The sequence below is a fragment of the Phoca vitulina genome, unplaced genomic scaffold (genome assembly GCF_004348235.1).
Source record: "Phoca vitulina isolate PV1807 unplaced genomic scaffold, GSC_HSeal_1.0 scaffold4, whole genome shotgun sequence".
In the NCBI taxonomy this organism is placed as follows: Eukaryota; Metazoa; Chordata; class Mammalia; order Carnivora; family Phocidae; genus Phoca; species Phoca vitulina.
Genome location: NW_022589707.1, coordinates 22,265,682 through 22,282,753, shown reverse-complemented (window position 1 = coordinate 22,282,753; position 17,072 = coordinate 22,265,682). Strand labels below are relative to the sequence as shown.

The following is a 17,072-nucleotide window of genomic DNA, read 5'->3' as shown; positions in this document are numbered from 1 at the left end:
TTAGGGCTCTTTATGTTGCAAGTCACAGAAAACGCAACCCAGACTGACAAACAGTAAAGGAAATGTACTGACTAGGTAACTGAAAGTCCAGAGTTGTGACTGGTTCCGATAAAGCTTGATCAAAAAGTTCACACTATGCTCCCATGGTTCAGGTCTTTCCAGCTCTAGCCAAAAACAGGCTGGCTTCTGCAGTGTTGTCGTCTACTTCAGGCCCCACATGGTGGGGTGGACCCTCCCCGCCCCCACTCTGCCCCCAGTGGCCTCAGGCTCTCCTCTTTTCTTAGCAACATGGCTGCCACACTCCCCCCAGACCTCACCTTCTCCTACTACTCATTCTAAGGGAAGAGAGAGGTTCTTTTTTGGTTGCTCCCATAGGAGAGATGGAGAACTTTGTTTTTCCTTCTTCACAGAATGCCCAGCAAAGGTTCTTCTGAGTCTCATTGGCTCCAGTTGGTTAATGTGTCCATCCTTGAACCAATCAGAATGGCCATTGGAAGTTGGAGTTAGGGGATAAATACACTGATCATCTTAAGGTAATCAAGACCCATGCCGAACCTGGCAGTGGGGTCAATTCTAACTAAACCCACATAGCTTGAGAATAGGGAAGGGGTGAATCCGCAGAGGAAAACCGGGATGTGATGTTACCATTAAAGGGTACGTGGGTGCTGGGCAGCACAGACGTAAGCTGTCCTCAGCTCTCGTGATGTGTTTTGAAAACAGCTTTCTGGCAGCACTTGCGTCAGGCTTATAGCCACACAAAGTGCTGTGGATTATGTATAGGATACAAAGTGCCTTCATTTGTTTAAATGCCCTTTATGACCTCAGAAGTGTAAAAGGGGAGGAGAGGTGATCTGGTGTATTAATTTTACACTTAGGAGTTCAACTATTTTATAAATTGGGAACTGCCTAATAGAGGCAGCGGTAAGAGGCAATGATGATTGTCTAAAAATGATACCAAGAAAAACATATCAAATGGCATTATCTGTAGCCTCTGGATAAAGAAGTTTGCTAATTAAAACATTTCCCTGATAGCAGTATTTTACAAAACATTAAAAGCACTTGAATTTGTTTGACTATAAACAACTGCATTATTTCCTTATTCACAATCTGGATGATAGTTGTTCTTGTTTTTAAACAAACTATGATAGTTGTATTTAGAATAATGATAGAATTCAATTATATAAGTTAGATACTTGGACCCTGTATGTTTTTGCAGCTTTGTAATCATGTGACATCCATCCACAGTAGGTATTTTTGAAACACACTTTAACTTTCTGAAGTACTGTCAGTCCTGGTAGGTTTGGGTTTTCACTTAGTTTAAAATGTGGGACCAGAAAAGCTTTCCATCAGCATATTGTTTGATAGGCAATTGGATGAGCTGCTGGTACTTGTTGCATCACATCCCAAAGTCCACCAAAGACTGCAGAGTCAAACCAACCATTTGGAGTCAGTCAGTCCATGATCCAGAGCACTATAATCCACTTAGCTGACTTGCAGAAGGAAAATTCAAATCCTATCTCCAGGAACCATGAATACTCCTCAGGACAAGTCCTTTTCAAGGAAAGTTGGCTAGGAAGCCTTGATTTTTTTCTTTTTTTAAAATTTCACTCTCACTGTAGACCAGATGTGATAAGTCATAACATTTCTTGGAGTAGGGTGATGGGGTAAGCTGAAGGACATAAATGCATGTGGCACAGCATGAAAGGGGGACACAGGGGGACACCAGGGACTCATTTCCTTTGAAACAGAAAATAATAGCAGACACTTAGCGCTTACTCTATACCGGGCATTGTTTCCAGTAACTTCTATGTATTAATCAGAATCTGTGCCCTTCGCCACCACGTAATATTGTGCCTCACGCAACATCAAAATTGTCACACACTGCGTTTACAGCATACCATTTAAAGAGTTTTTTTGTATTTGTAAATATAATAAAAATTACAGGATGTTCCTTCAGGGTTTGGCTGTATAAATTTGGTTGAAGCACAGTAGTGAAGTGATGGAAGAACTGAGATCTTAGAATTCACCATGAAATAGAACTAAAAGACACTGCCTCTTGATTTCTAAGCTCAAAGTGATTTAAACTCCCTGCTATTTTAGATCCCAGTGTGGTTAACAGTTGGATTTTGCAGGAGCCTAACAATCATTCCAAAAGGAAATGACCAGGGGTAAAGATCAAACTAACTTAGTGCGACATTAAATAAATACTTACGTCCTTTTTATTGTGCTTACAGCCAATTGTTGCATAAAGTGTCATTTTTAATACATGGATGAATCTTAACCATTGGTAATGATTTACATTCATATCCAAAGCAAAACCACTAGAGGTGGTTTGCATGATTTAAAAAACCTTTTGAAACAAAATCAGGATCAGAAAAGCAGCCTCTCCCACTGATTATAAAGGAAAGTAATAATAAATGTGGACCAAGTCAACACAAACTGCAGTTTCGTATGTGATTTAATTTGCAGAGTAAGTGGAAGCATCTGATTGGTGTGCAAGAATGGAAAAGAATGGAACAAGTGGGGGACAGAGGGCTGCCCGGTTCTTTCTGTCCCAGTGCTGTTCTGAATCCTTGGGGAGGCTCACCTCCAAACGGGCCAAGGAGCCTTCCCCTTTGCATGCTAGGAACAATCAAACCCTCGTAATCATGCCCATACCCACTCGGTCATGTTTAGCTAAGAAGGAAGGGTGGCCTCTTGCAGCCCCCAATTATTCTTTGACAAAAGAGAAATGTCACCAAAATTAACTGCACATTTAAATACACCTCGAACTCTTCATTAACTAAAGGTATAAATATACAAAATATAAGTCAGTAATCACCTTTATTTCTAGTACATAATCCCTTTTTTTTTTTTTAAAGTGGTTTTTTGTAAGTTGTATCATTTTCATTTTCCCTCCAGCTTTACTGAGATATAACTGACGTACAACATTCTGTAAGTTTAAGGGCCTATCCAGTGAAGTTGCTTCATCTCAAGCTCCCGGGCAGACAACCAACGTGTGCTCCATATAGGTTTGTACGAGGCAAGCCAGCAAAATGGAAACACTGAAAAAGTGAATGTGATAAAACCTCTTCAACATGCCCCCTATTTAATGGGTACGGGCTGAGTGACTTTACAAGCTGAAAAATAAATTTCACTACTCAGAATGAGAAGTTCCCTCCTTTTGCTGGTTTGAACACTTCTTCCTTTCCCCGGATGCCCACTTTATCATTTCTTGAGAAACTAAACTTTGTTGATAGAGAACTACAATCTCAAATTTGCAACTGTCACAACTGTCATTGTGTCCATGTCCAACACACCCAATGCTGTAGAATTAGAGGGAACCTTCCCTAAACAGACTATTTCCATAACAGAATTTTAACGTACCCTTGTAAGGTGTTAACAGTTCCACAAGAATTGGCTTTCCACCTCATTCCTGGGCCAGGAGTTCCAGATTTCTATAGAAGTACAAGCTCAGGTGATTATTGGAATTGCCAATGCCTGGAGAACCACAAAAGCCCGAATTCTGTGTGTGAAAAGGAGTTTGGTTGGTGTCAGTGCGGACTGAATGAAAGAGCAGGTGTATGGCCAGAGGCTTAGGTCCAGGTGAAGAGCTGCATCCTTGTCGCAGCTTTAGCGTCCAAGTCATTCAATGGCTCCTTTCTGACTTGGTGTCTTCGTCCGTTCAGGTTGCTATAACGAAACACCATAGACTGGGGGGCTTATAAGCAACAGAAATTCAGTTCTCATAGTTCTAGAGACCGGGAAGTCCAAGATCAAGGTGCTCGGAGATTTAGTGTCTGGTGAAGGCCTGCTTCTTGGTTCATGTGTTTTCTTGCTGTGTCGTCACATGGCAGAAGGCAGGGAGCTCTCTGGGGTCTCTTTGATAAGGGCTCTACCTTCAGTGAGGGCTCTACCCTTCCGACCTAACCGCCTCCCAAAGGCCCCACCTCCAAGTACCATTGCATTGGAGATTAGGTTTCAACATAGGGATGCTGGGGGGATACAAACATTAAGACCATAGCATTCGGTAGGATGGGATTGGGAAGCTGAAGGAGGCTGGCCAACTTTTCTCTTTGGCTAAAACATGACTAGCCTTCAAGAGGCACAGTCGATCAGAACAGCAAGACTAGCAGTTGCATTTCATGCAGTGCGTGCCAGGCACTTCGGCAGGCACCACGAACGCGTGGTACCATCCCTCACTTACCGCAGTGAGGAGGCGGACCTTCTCAGGTTCCTCGTGCAGTCAACAATGAGGGAGAGAGACACACACTCAGGCAAGTCTGACTCTTACCCAATACACACACTGTCTCCATTACCGAATTCACTCCTCTTTAAGGTTGTAGGCCCTTTTCCTTGCTGGCGATCGAGTAAAATAAACATGGGCGGATTACATGGAACATCAGAAGCATGCAGTTTCATCAGTCAATTTTCCCAAATATAGGACTATGTTTTGCCAACTTAGTCTCAACTTCTTTCAATGTTCAATGCACTCCAGTGATGGGCATACTTTATGTAGAGCTGAAGTGAGTTGTGTTTCTATTTAAGTAATCCCTAGAGCCAAGGTGGGGCTCCAACTCACAACCCCAAGATCAAGAGCCACATGCTCTACTGACTGAGCCAGCCAGGCGCCCCTGAACGGTGAGTTTAGTAACGGCAGCAAGTTGTACCTGTGAACTAGCTGTTCTGGGAAGGTGGTCTTCCCCGTAATAAGTCTGCTTATAAACTGCCCATCAAACAAGGCAAGAGGCATTTTTCTTCTAACTGAAGGGCCAGCCAGTCCTTTTCCTTTCTAGAAGAGACATCGTAGTGTTGAAAGCATTTCCTCCATAGAGCTGCCCTCCAGTGGCCTACACCCTCGCTGGATTGCAGGAAGGTACTGGTGGACGTAGTCTTAGGTTCCTGGATGGCCTTCCCCATGCTTCCTCAAGCTGCCTAGCAACAGACTGCCGCTCCCAAGCCAGGCCTGCCTAGTTTTTGCTCTAGCTACCTTTGATTTGACAGGAACCTCAAGAAAGGGGGTGTGGGAGAAGAGACACAAGCAGCAGGATGGGAGTAGTGAAATTGAGAGAGCTCTGAGGGGAACAGGTATTGAGTAGCTATTGGCATGTGACAATCAAAAACGAAGTATGTGATAGAAAAATCATCCTGGGTAGAGGCAGCAAAATAATTCCGAGGGGTGCTTTAGAAAAGGTAAAATTTGGTACTTTACCCTGCCACTGTTAATCTACATGTACCAACTGCTGTCCAAGGCCTGATTGAAGAGGTTAAGTGGCAAATCTTTTCCCTGATCAACACAAGTAATTTTTTTCTTTAATACTCATTTTAAAAAGTATTCTAAATATATTTGTACTCTTAATATTCTACCTGAACTCAATGCATTTCTCATTCCTTCGATTAAAAATGGGGTATGTCAACTGAATTGAAACTATCATCTCTTTTGGGGGTTTCAAATTATAATTTGTAAAAACTGTTGAAGTATAAATGCAATGCAGGCTAAATGCCTTGAGCTTCACCTGGCATAAAATAATAAAATATTAGCTGATTCATTTCAAAACAAATACAAAATGCAGACAGAACAATGATAAATTTTACTTTAATCAAATTAAAGTCAGGAATATAAAGACTCTGGCTCAATTTTTCTTTAATTTCCCAAATATCACTTATTTTCCTACTGTCTTGGCTTAATTAATAGGAACATTATAATACACTTGTTCCAGAAAAAAAAAATTTTGTGATTACAAATAAAAAATATGCATCCGAAAGTCCTTATACACCATTTAATATACCAAAATGTCAATGCCAAATTTCTGATTTTAATAAAGAAAATTCTTAACATTAAAGGAACATTGTTTCATTTACAATGTGGACTTTTAAAAGACATCTGAAGATGAAATGTAGTAAAATTATTGCTTCCAAAGTTGGCACGATCTATACAAGACAGAATTGAAACAAAAGCAAACTGCACCAAAGCCGCCCCAAGAATCTGTCTTTCTCCCTTCTTCGGACATTTTGCACAGCTTCATGAAGCTATCGTTTTATAGTTTTTACCGCGAAAGGGATGTCTTGCCATCTGGATACTTAAATTCTATACATGTTAAGATATATCCTGAGGATACTAGTGTGTTAAACCACAGGAATGTCTTAAATTTTCCATGCTAAGCAGTACAATAAATGCTTGACAAACATTAATATGAAGTTCTGCAGGTATATTACTTTGCCAGACAATACAAAACAATTCACAATGCAAAACCAAGAGTATTTTCATTATTTAAAAAAAAAAAAAATGCAAAAACGCAACATTTATTTCACCATCCCTGGAACTGGAAAATAGCTGTTCTTTTAATTGACAGAATTTAGGGAAGTATTTTAAATGTCAAGATACACATGCTGAATGTGAGTTATAATATAAGCACCAGAAATCTGAAAAGTTTACAAAAATTCTTTAAATGTGTAAGGTGCATTTATTCTTGAATTACATTCAGTTTGAGAGAAGAACCAGTACCCCAAAGTTCATTAATATTTAAGAAATAGCTGAATAGCTTCCAAGTTGGTTTACAGCAAAATAAAAATACTGCCTTTAGTTTTTTTATACAAGTCATCTAAAATTTAGATTCAAAATTTAAGTGCTGCCTTCTATTGGGAGTAGTATGATCGTTAATTTATGTTCCAGTTTAAGATACTTCATACACTGTAGGTATTTAATGCCCTAACACAAAAACAAAACAAAACAAAAACAAACTTGAGCCATTCAGTGAACATCTCAAGTGAACACAATTTTATGTAGAGCTGGGTATGAAATCATCTGGAGTCAAATAAAGATTATTTTTTAAATGTTATCAGTCCACTCAGTATTTAAGACTTTCCTAAATATGTTGTTATATCTTCAGGCAAAAATTGCTATTATGAAGTTAGATGAATACAGAATTATATTTCTTGGTTTACCATCAAAATAATGGTGACATTAAAGCATGCCTCTTTCCAAACCACTTGGCCAATGCTGGTAACAATTAAATAAGGAAACCTCCACCAGCGTTGTGTTAACTACATAGCCACGGCTGTCCCGAACCCCCTGGTTAGGGTGCAGAAGGGCCGGGGCCCGTGTCCCTGGCTCTGTGCGGCTGCCGCCCCCGGCCTCATTCTAAGCAGCTTCTGTGAATTCAGATTATTCACACTGCCAACACAAAACCCAGAAAGCTACAGTCCTGAATACCACCTACATTTACATATTTCCTTTTTTACTGTGTACATTAAAAAAAAGAATTCTGTTGTGCTTTTCACATATCTGATACAGGTTTTCATATCATTTTATTTCTAGGTTTTTTGGGAAGAGAAGAGAAAAACAGAAAAAAGGTACACCAGAAAGTCAGACTATAAAGGAACATTACACACACAACTAGCCAAGTATCTTTGTAATTTAAAAGATACTATCATTAAAAGTCAACATATATATGCATATATATATACGAATATGTATATATATACACACACACACACACGCATACATATATAAAATAAAACAAAGTCTCCTCCCTAAAATCCATATTATTCCATGATAGGTTTTCACAGCAACCCGTATGTATATCAATGTATTTTTCACAATCTATTCAGTTATCCACTGGGTATGCTTTTAGAATTAAAAGATGTCATTACTGTAGCAGTCTAACACTGTACTATTATTAGGGAAATGTGCTTAGAAATGGTTCAGTGATTTGCTCATTATGATGACTATTTACAAAGGCGTCTATTTACGTTAGCAATAAATAATCCTGATATCAAAAGAGATAATGCTCATGCACACACCGAGACGGCTGCATGCTCCTAAAGTATTTACATGTAGCTTCTCTGTCACAGCTCAGCCATTAATAGTGAAAGTGCGTTTCCTTCAAGTTCCTCTGCATTAATCTTGCTTCTGGGGGATGCAGCCTTCCATTTCGACAACTTCGGGCCATCCTTCATATTTGTTTGTGTCCTTATTGTTCTTTATGTGCTGTTGGAATACAGTAATAGTATACAGTTTAAAAAAAAAAAAAAACCACCTTTATGAACTGCTTCTCTCCCATAACATACTTTAGTGTACTCGTTTCAGTAACACTCATGTCAGTGATGAATTCATGCAAATTACTGTTCAAGAGTAAATGAGCAACCCCTGGGGCCGGGCAGACCTTCAAATACCAGCCGAAAGAACAAAACAGTGCAGAAGTTTTCGGAAGGATCATTTGTTAGCCAAAAGGCAAAGTTTACATTCTACTAAGTTCTAAAGTATTTCTAAACTTAACTGATTATACTATCAAAAGCTCAAATAAAATCTTTATGAACGCTTCCTAAACGGCTCATGATAAAGGCAATCATATGCCGATGCACTGTCATATAGGAAAAAATTCTCCATGCAGAATAGGACTATTTTTCAGTTTTGATTTTAAATCAGTGCACGATTATTTCAAGTAACTGATTACCAAGAGCTTATGAAAAAACATATAAACATATTTAATGGCTGCTTTGTCTAAGTTTCAAATAACTAGGATACGACTATGCACTGTATGGTTTCACACAATCTACTTTTGTCCATTAATTATGAAAGTCTAAGACACTAACCTGTTCAAAGGGGCTTTTTGTCTTGATGCCTTTCCCACCACAGAAGACCCAGTTGTCTCTGAAACCAAGATTAGTAATAGATGTACTTCCCAATTCAGCAATGAGCCGCCGTGCCTCATCATTGAGTCTTAAAGAGGAAGAAAAGAATAACACGATAAACACAGAGCACTGTACATTATCTAAGTCATACTGATTCGCCACTATATTAACATGTAACATGGATGAGAAAATACCAGCTCAAATAAGAGAACATAAAAAAATACAGAATTTTTTTCAGAGCAACATTCCTGCTATTTGAATTCTCTAGTGACAACCGACACGAAATCTAGCAATTAGTTTTAAGTTTATTCCACGAAGAAATACCTTTTAGATGTCTTTATTTTACAATAATTCACTTTCATCCACATCCATCAAATAAATAAGGGATCCTGTAGTTAGCAGATGCCTACTTAGGTTAATACAAGGTCTTAAGCAACCCATATCTTCGTAAAATTAAAAATCACTTTGAATTTCCACTAATCCCTTTGTGAATTACATCTGAATAAAGGTAAATGCTAACAAAAATCTAGGTGCTTCTAATACTATGGTGTCTTTAAAAGAAAATGAACCTTGAGAGTAAGTATATAAATTATACTTTAATAATAATGTCGAGTGATTATTTAATAAAAATGAACATTAACCAGACAGCAGTTAAGTACCTGCCAACGAGGAAGGGCAGTGGCAAAAGTCAAGTGGTAGGGAAACAGCTAAATGAAATTTGGCATTAAGGACTTTTGTGTAGGGGGGGCGCCTGGGTGGCTCAGATGGTTAAGCGTCTGCCTTCGGCTCAGGTCATGGTCCCAGGGTCCCGGGATCGAGTCCCCATCGGGCTCCCTGCTCAGTGCTGAGCCTGCTTCTACCTCTCCCTCTGCCATTCCCTCCGCTTGTGCTCTCTGGCTCTATGTCTCTGTCAAATAAATAAAATCTTTAGAAAAAGAAATAAATTTTATGTAGGTTATTATCTTAATGCTGAGAATTCTCAATCTCCCGTCTCACAAAAAAAGAAGAGATTCAGTAGATAACATGCTGGCTGTAGAGAAAAAAAAAAAGGCAGTAAGGTCTCTATAGCTCCCAAAAGATGGCACTTACAGGTCAGTTGGAGAGGTCTGTTCTGCTAAAATCTGAGTCAAGGGAAGTTTTATATTTGCCAATAGCTGGGGGAGGAGGGGGGATCACTAAATGCAAATAGCATGAGTGAAGAAGGTACTTATTTATCTGACAGTGTTGAAACATCTCATGCTAGTATCAGTCAGCTCCTTCAATGTATTAATGAAAGAAACACTAGGTACAAGAGTTCTCATTTAACTAACTTCAAGATGAACAAAATAATTTATGTTTTAAAAAAAACTTCATAAAAAAGAAAGAACTGCATATATATATATATATGTATATATATATATTAGACTTCCAATTGATGCAAACCACATCCATCGGCAGTGGAACAATTTTTTTTTTTTAATTTTAATTCCAGTGTAGTTAAGATACAGTGTTATAGTAGTTTCAGGTGTACAATATATTGATTCTATGATTCCATACAACACCTGGTGCTCTTCACAACAAGGACACTCCTTAATCCTCATCACCTATTACCCCATCCTCCCACTCACCTCCCCTCCGGTAACCAGCAGTTTGTTCTCTATAGTTCAGAGGCTGTTTCTTGGTTTGTCTTGCTCTCTTTTTCCTTTACTTGTTTTGTTTCTTAAATTCCACATGAGTGAAATCAGACGGTATTTGTCTTTCTTTACTGACTTCACTTAGCATTATATTCTCTAGCTCTATCCATCTATGTCATTGCAAATGGCAAGATTTCATTCTTCTTTATGGCTAATATTCGTGTGTGTGTGTGTGTGTGTGTGTGTACACGTATATACATATCCACCACATCTTCTTTATCCGTTCACCTTTCGATGGACCCTTGGGCTGCTTCTGTTATCTTGGCTATTGTAAATAATGCTGCAATACACATAGGGGTGCTTCTACCCCTTTGAATTAGTATTTTTGTATTTTGGGGGGTAAATACCCAGTACTGGAACTGTTTTAACCACAGCCTGGGCACTGCTCTCCTGGAGGAAGTTCACGAGAATCACTGAGAAAATCACCTATAACCCTAGAATATTTAGACTTTCAGACCCAAATCGATATAAAGTGATGCACTTACAACCTGGTGAAATAAAAATAAATGAAATAACTGTGCAAAAGAACCCCTGGAGTCCTGGCCTCTCTGAAGATTTTGAGACCTCAGAGACTCAAGTCCACGTGCTTCCAGCCTTCTCCCCGAAGTCTGCAGCCACGTTATCCTATGCCGTGCTTACATGAATCAGCCATCACTCCACATTTGTTTGCTCACTTGATAAGCAAGGTGTGTATTAGAGGGACACTCCCTGAAGGCATTGCCTGAACCCTGTCTTCTTGTTTCCACTGGCACCTCATGGGCTCTTAGGGTTGCTCAATGAATGAATGAATGTGAAGTTCACAAATGCCAAGGGACTGCTTTAGATGCAAAAACTGCCTGCAAAGTAGGTGGTTTATCCCAGTGCAGGCCTGGCTGCCTGCAAAAATTGTGAATAAAATCTTCCTTGTCTATGAGTCTTACATCAATTAAGAAATACATTGAAGGGCAGTCATTTTTACTCCTGTACTTCTGAATTTCAGAACTGATCATTTTGATCTACGTGAATAAACTAAGCCGAGTTAGCCAGAGATCTAGAAGCAACTGGAAAATTTCGCTTTGCTTGGACTCGCTCCGTTCATCTGTCTCCTTCCTCCTCCTTTCCCGGGAGAATGCCCGCAGGTCCCTCGCAGGGAAGGGTGGGGCACAGCGGCCTGGGAGGCTGTCTGTAGAAAGGCCCAGCGGGGCAGCCTGGATGCGGCGAGGGCTCCCCCCACTCCGGAACTGACGGCAACGGGACGCTGCACAAGCGGTGCAGTCTCTGCAGAACACCTACTTCCTGCCGGGCAGGCTGAAATTTGGGGGGGGGTCAGGCGGGGGTGCCTCTGAGCAGCAGCAAGTAACATCCCTGGGCACCGAGTCCCCAGTACATACTAGACAGCACTTCGCAGTGCTGTCACCGTCTGTCGCCGGAGGAGGGAAGCGCGTCCTGTGCGACTCCACCTGGGAGGGGACTCGGGGAACCTGAAGCCCATTTCCCTCCGGACTTCACTGAGCGCACATTTCCCCTTTGCTAATTTTGCTTTGTATCCTTTTGCTGTAACAAATAGTACCATGAGGTGAGCAGGGCTGCAGGCCGGGTCCTGGGAGTCCTAGCAAATCATCAGACCCAGGGGTGGCCTCGGGCACCCCTGCCACGTGTCTCTATGTATATCTAAGTATGGTTGTAAAACAAGATTAAGTTTCTCAATAATTTCTAAAGTTCTCTGCTCTGCCTATGTAGAATTTGAAGGATTTCATTATTCCTTTTTCAAATCTTTCATTTAAGTAGAAGACGATTTCATGTTTCAAAAAGAAGTTTAAAATCATGCAAAGGTAGCCAATATTTTCAGCACTGATTCAATACACGTTAGGTATCAAAATGTCCCATTTCTTTACAAGCCAGTGTAACTAATGTATACATGGTATAAATTTTAAAGATATAAGCTTTTATTCTATATAGGAGCACCTTGAGTTTGTTACAAATACTTTAATCTCCACGAATGGTCTTAACTCGCTGAGATGCTGGGGCATGTGGGTGGCTCAGTTGGTTAAACATCGGACTCTTGATTTCAGCTTAGGTCACGATCTCAGGGTCGTGAGATCAAGCCCCGCGTCGGGCTCCACACTGGGTGTGGAGCCTGCTTAAGACTCTCTCCTACTCTCTCTGCCCCTCAGCGCCCCCAGCTTGTGCTCTATCTCTAAATAAATAAATAAGCTATTAAAAAATAAAAAACAAATGTTATTAAAAAATTAGCTGAGATGTTGAAAATTTTTATGGAATAAATTATTCTAGTTAAGAATTTTCGGGGCGCCTGGGTGGCTCAGTTGGTTAAGCGACTGCCTTCGGCTCAGGTCATGATCCTGGAGTCCTGGGATCGAGTCCCGCATCGGGCTCCCTGCTCAGCAGGGAGTTTGCTTCTCCCTCTGACCCTCCCCACTCTCATGCTCTCTCTATCTCATTCTCTCTCTCAAATAAATAAATAAAATCTTTAAAAAAAAAAAAAAAAAAGAATTTTCTTTAAAATGAATCAAAAATTATTCTGCGACAAACAAGATGGCAGAGATAGGGACCAAGTTTTTCTGAAGAGATTCTAAAGCTGCACAGGGGCGATAGGGAGTAGCAATGGAGGCAACAGGAACGGGAGAGGGGGCGACTCAGAGACCCGCCTCCATCTTTGCTGGGGAGGAGGAGCATCTGAGAGCCCCACAGTCATGCCACCACAACAGGCCAATGCTCCCTTTCTTGAAAGCAACATGGAGAATTAATATTCTGGGCCCCACTCTGATTAACAGGGAAGAACCACCTGGGAAGTAGAAGTGTCAAGAACTTTGGAAGAAAATCGCCATATTACTTCAAGAGACTGAAGAAAAAGCAAAGCTAGGCACAGGTGACCATGTAGCCTAGACTTTAAAGACAGCACATTATAAAAAGTTCAGATTAGAAGCTCTTATGAGAATAGGACTCTTCAAAGACAAAAAAAAAAAAAACAAATAATTTTCACTATATAATTGCTAACGACCTTGGAAAAGAGGAGGATAGATTATAAATCAGTGCTACAACAGGAGTGTTCTGTGATGGGCACAAACTCAGAAGTGTCCAAAAGCATAGGGCAAATCATATTACTAATGAGGAAACTCTGAATATTACTACCAGGAAGACCGGTAGTGCTCAGGATAAGATGAGACTCATAAAGCCATTACAGGCCACACAAAGAACTTTTGCTACCAAGTGCAAACAACGAAGGGATCCACTGTTTCACAAGAATGATATAATATGGAGATCAAAGCATGCCTGCCTTTTCCAGGGAGGCAAACACTCTGATCGACATAAAAAGGGAAGAGCAGTTCAGGAATGTCTATATCAGTGCTGTAAAGTAAGCCTCCAGGCCCACACACGTCACACAGTTAAATTCTAAGGAACTTCAATATAATCTTCAAGGCAGTGTCTGTTATTTTAGAAACATCATGGAAAATGAAGATGCTAAGTCATTAAAAGTAAATTACATATTCCAGTCTTCAAAAAAAGGCAAGGAAATTTTTAGAAACAATGGTCAATAAAGCTACTTCCAATTTTTAGCAAATTCTAGAATGGATTACAACAAGGAGAGCCTGTGAACAAAAAAAAGGGGGGGGGAGGAGGAAAAAGAGGGGGTAGTGAGGAAGAGGGAGGAATAAATCAAGCCAAGTTAAGGTCATGTCAGCTATTTCGGCATCTGAAGAGGTTTGCGGGCAGGAGATCAGGGCAGTGTAATTAGCATAGCTCATGAATTTCAAGTGAGCATCTGAGAGTCTCTGAAAACAGCCTCTATGAATAAAATAATGGAACAGCAGCTGGATGGGGTGCCTGTTAGGGTACATGGGCAGCTGTTTAAAAAACAGTTTCTGTAGTTGATTAACAGAAGAAACCCTTGGAGGAGGACCCTGGCAGGATGGCGCACCGCCCTTGGTGAATAGTTTTATCAATGACTTCAACTTAGACAGAAGAATGACTCTGGAGAGACTACAAAGCCTGGATCATGGAACTCTCATAGGACAAATGTCAGCATCATGACCTAATGGGCCAAAGTCAGCAAAATTAAATTTAACAAGGATAACAAGGATTAAACAAAATCAAGTCCTGAATGCGGAGAAAGACCTGATTTGGCAGTGGTTATAAAAAAAAAAAAAGATCAGAGAGCAAATGAAATGATCTGAGACTTTAACTTAACCAAAAATTCACAAGCCAAAAATGTGACGTGACCTTTTAAAGAAAACGAATATAATACTAGTCTGTATAAATATTCAAAGAAGCGTATCTCCAACACGGTAAAAGCTAGCACCTCCGCTGTACCCTGAAATGGCCAGACCCCATCAGGAACCCTGGGTTTGACTGGGGCACTCATTTTAAAGGGTTGATAATCAACCAGAGAACCAATGCCCAAAAAATGCAGCCAGGAGAGTAAACCCACCTAGAAACTTAACATGACAGAAGGTTACAAGAGCCCTGAGTACTGAGCAGGGAAAGGGAAGACTGAAAGAGAAATGCTCATTAGTTTCAAACAAGTAAAGCATCAAATGATTTGGGGAACATATTTATTGTTCCATTTACCCAGGCTAAGACTACTAAGACTACCTGGTGGAATTTAGAGGAAGACCAACCCTGAGAACATAATGTTCGTTGACTTAGGGATACTTTTTTGTTTTGTTTCAAATAGAGAATGATGAGATACTGGCGCCCTTCAGAGGTGCTATTTGTAGAACAGTCCCTGGGAATTCTGCCCGGCGTGGGGTGCAGAAACAAGGACTTTTCAGATCCCATACTTCAGGACACCTGCATTTAAACCCTTCACTTAGCCAGGAGGTACACATGTCATAGAGTGTTGTCTCCAAAGGGAGGAATACAATAGCAAAATTTAGCTTGCTCATTCAAACTATTATAATTCTTCATTAAATAAAGAACTTATTTTAGAGGGGTCTGGGTAGAAAGTAGGCATCATTAGAGACCTGCATTCTCCAAATGTAAGTGTTCTTAAATGTAGTTGTTTTGTTTTGTTTTAAATGGGCTTCCAGGGGTGCCTGGATGGTGCAGTTAGTTAAGCATCCAACTCTTGATTTCGACTCAGGTCATGATCTCAGGGTCCTGAGATCTAGCCCCGAGTAGGGCTCCACGCTCAGTGGGGAGTCAGCTTCTCTCCTCCCTCTCTCCCTCCCCCTGCACACACTCTCTCTCTCAAATAAATAAATCTTCAAAAAAAAACACACACAAATAAAATGGGCTTCCTTGTTAAAATCAAGAAATACTGGGATAAACAAAGGTAAAGAGGTTTCCTTAGGGCCAAAGTTCAGGGCCCTGCATTATAAATCCCTGAAAGGGGCAAAATGCAAGGTGCCATCTCCAAACTTATTCCCCCAGTACAGGTTTAGAGAACTGGGATCCCACCAGAACACACTTTGGGAAATGCTCTGATAGAGACCAAGCCCAGACATTCTCAGAAGTTCACAGTACAGCCAAGGAGCTCACTGCAGATAGGAGTACTGGGATCAGACAGGGACAACTATGGAGAACGGATACCAACTCCCTGTTGGAGAAAGCAGGCACATCCATTTCATATTCTAAACTCTTTTGGGTAGGGGCGCCTGGGTGGCTCAGCTGGTTATGTGCCTGCCTTTGGCTCAGGCCTTGTTCCCAGGGTCCTAGGATGCAGCCCCGGGTCGGGCTCCCTGCTTGCTGTGGAACCCGCTTCTCCCTCTCCCTCTGCTGCTCCCCCACTTGTGCTCGCTCTCTCTCACGAATAAATAAAATCTTACCAAAAAAAAAAAAAAGTAGACTCTTTTGGGTATAAGTGGGAGAACAAACTACTCCTTTTGAGGGAAAATCCAGCATCCTTATGTAAAGAAAAGCACTAACACATATCAGTTGAAGCAGAACTTCTATTCCCATGAAAGACTGGGTATTCCACCACTGATGAATCATTTCAAATGTTCCACAATCAGATACCTGCCAAGGAATATGTTTATATTCTGTTATATTTAATAGATGTAGATGGCCATTTATAAGGATTGTCCATTTTTGTATAAAGGACATGATACAATTTATTTAACCTGTATTTGGAACAAGGAAGTATTCAAAATACAAATTCATGTGCCCCAAAATGAAAACGCACACAACTGAATTCATTTAACTGCATAGAAGTTGAATCATATACTGATACATATACAAGGGTAAAGACATCCAAGCTTAGATTTCTGTTTTTGCCTTACAGGTTGAACGTCTTCTGAGGCCGCTTTTGGTATGTGATGGGCACCAATAAATAGCAGCTAAAGAATAAACATCATCCTGCCTTAGTTCTTAGGTATGACCACAATTTCTTATTAGAAGAGAAACAGGTCTGAAGCCGAGCAGGTATAATAATGAAATAACATGATGAAAAAGAGAGGTCATGTGTGTCTATTCAGAAAAGTAGGGTTTTTAAAAATTTTTAAACCTCAAATTATACATGTAATATCCTATCAGCAAAAGCAAACAGCGAGTTACTTGGTTTTTGGTAAGGAAAGCCTAATTGCATTCTGTTTAGTTCTATGTAGCTAAATGGCAATGGATGCATATGCCAATTTTATTGATCTACGGATTTAACACATCCTTAGTTGAACCAGCTATAATGTATGTCAAAGAAAATACTTCAGTTTTAAAACAGTCACAAAGTAGCCCTGTTTTTTCTTTTTTTTTTTTTTAAAGATTTTATTTATTTTTGAGAGAGAGCACGTGAGCCTGAGCGGGGGGAGGGGCAGAGGGAGAGGGAGAAGCAGGCTCCCCACTGAACAGGGAGCC

General features: G+C 40.4%; 1 protein-coding gene across 5 annotated transcripts in view; it reads right to left on the bottom strand.

The window, feature by feature from the left end:
* Positions 1-5,559: 5,559 nt before the first annotated feature.
* The window catches only part of FAM3C (FAM3 metabolism regulating signaling molecule C), a 53,265-nt gene continuing 41,752 nt past the window's right edge, over positions 5,560-17,072 (bottom strand). For all 5 annotated transcript variants that reach the window (XM_032401694.1, XM_032401692.1, XM_032401693.1 and 2 more), the window contains 2 exons: positions 8,575-8,701; positions 5,560-7,969 (listed from right to left, as the gene is read on the bottom strand). In XM_032401694.1, coding sequence (XP_032257585.1) covers positions 7,880-7,969; positions 8,575-8,701 — 217 coding nt within the window. In that variant the 3' untranslated portion in view covers positions 5,560-7,879. The remainder of the gene's footprint in view (positions 7,970-8,574; positions 8,702-17,072) is intronic.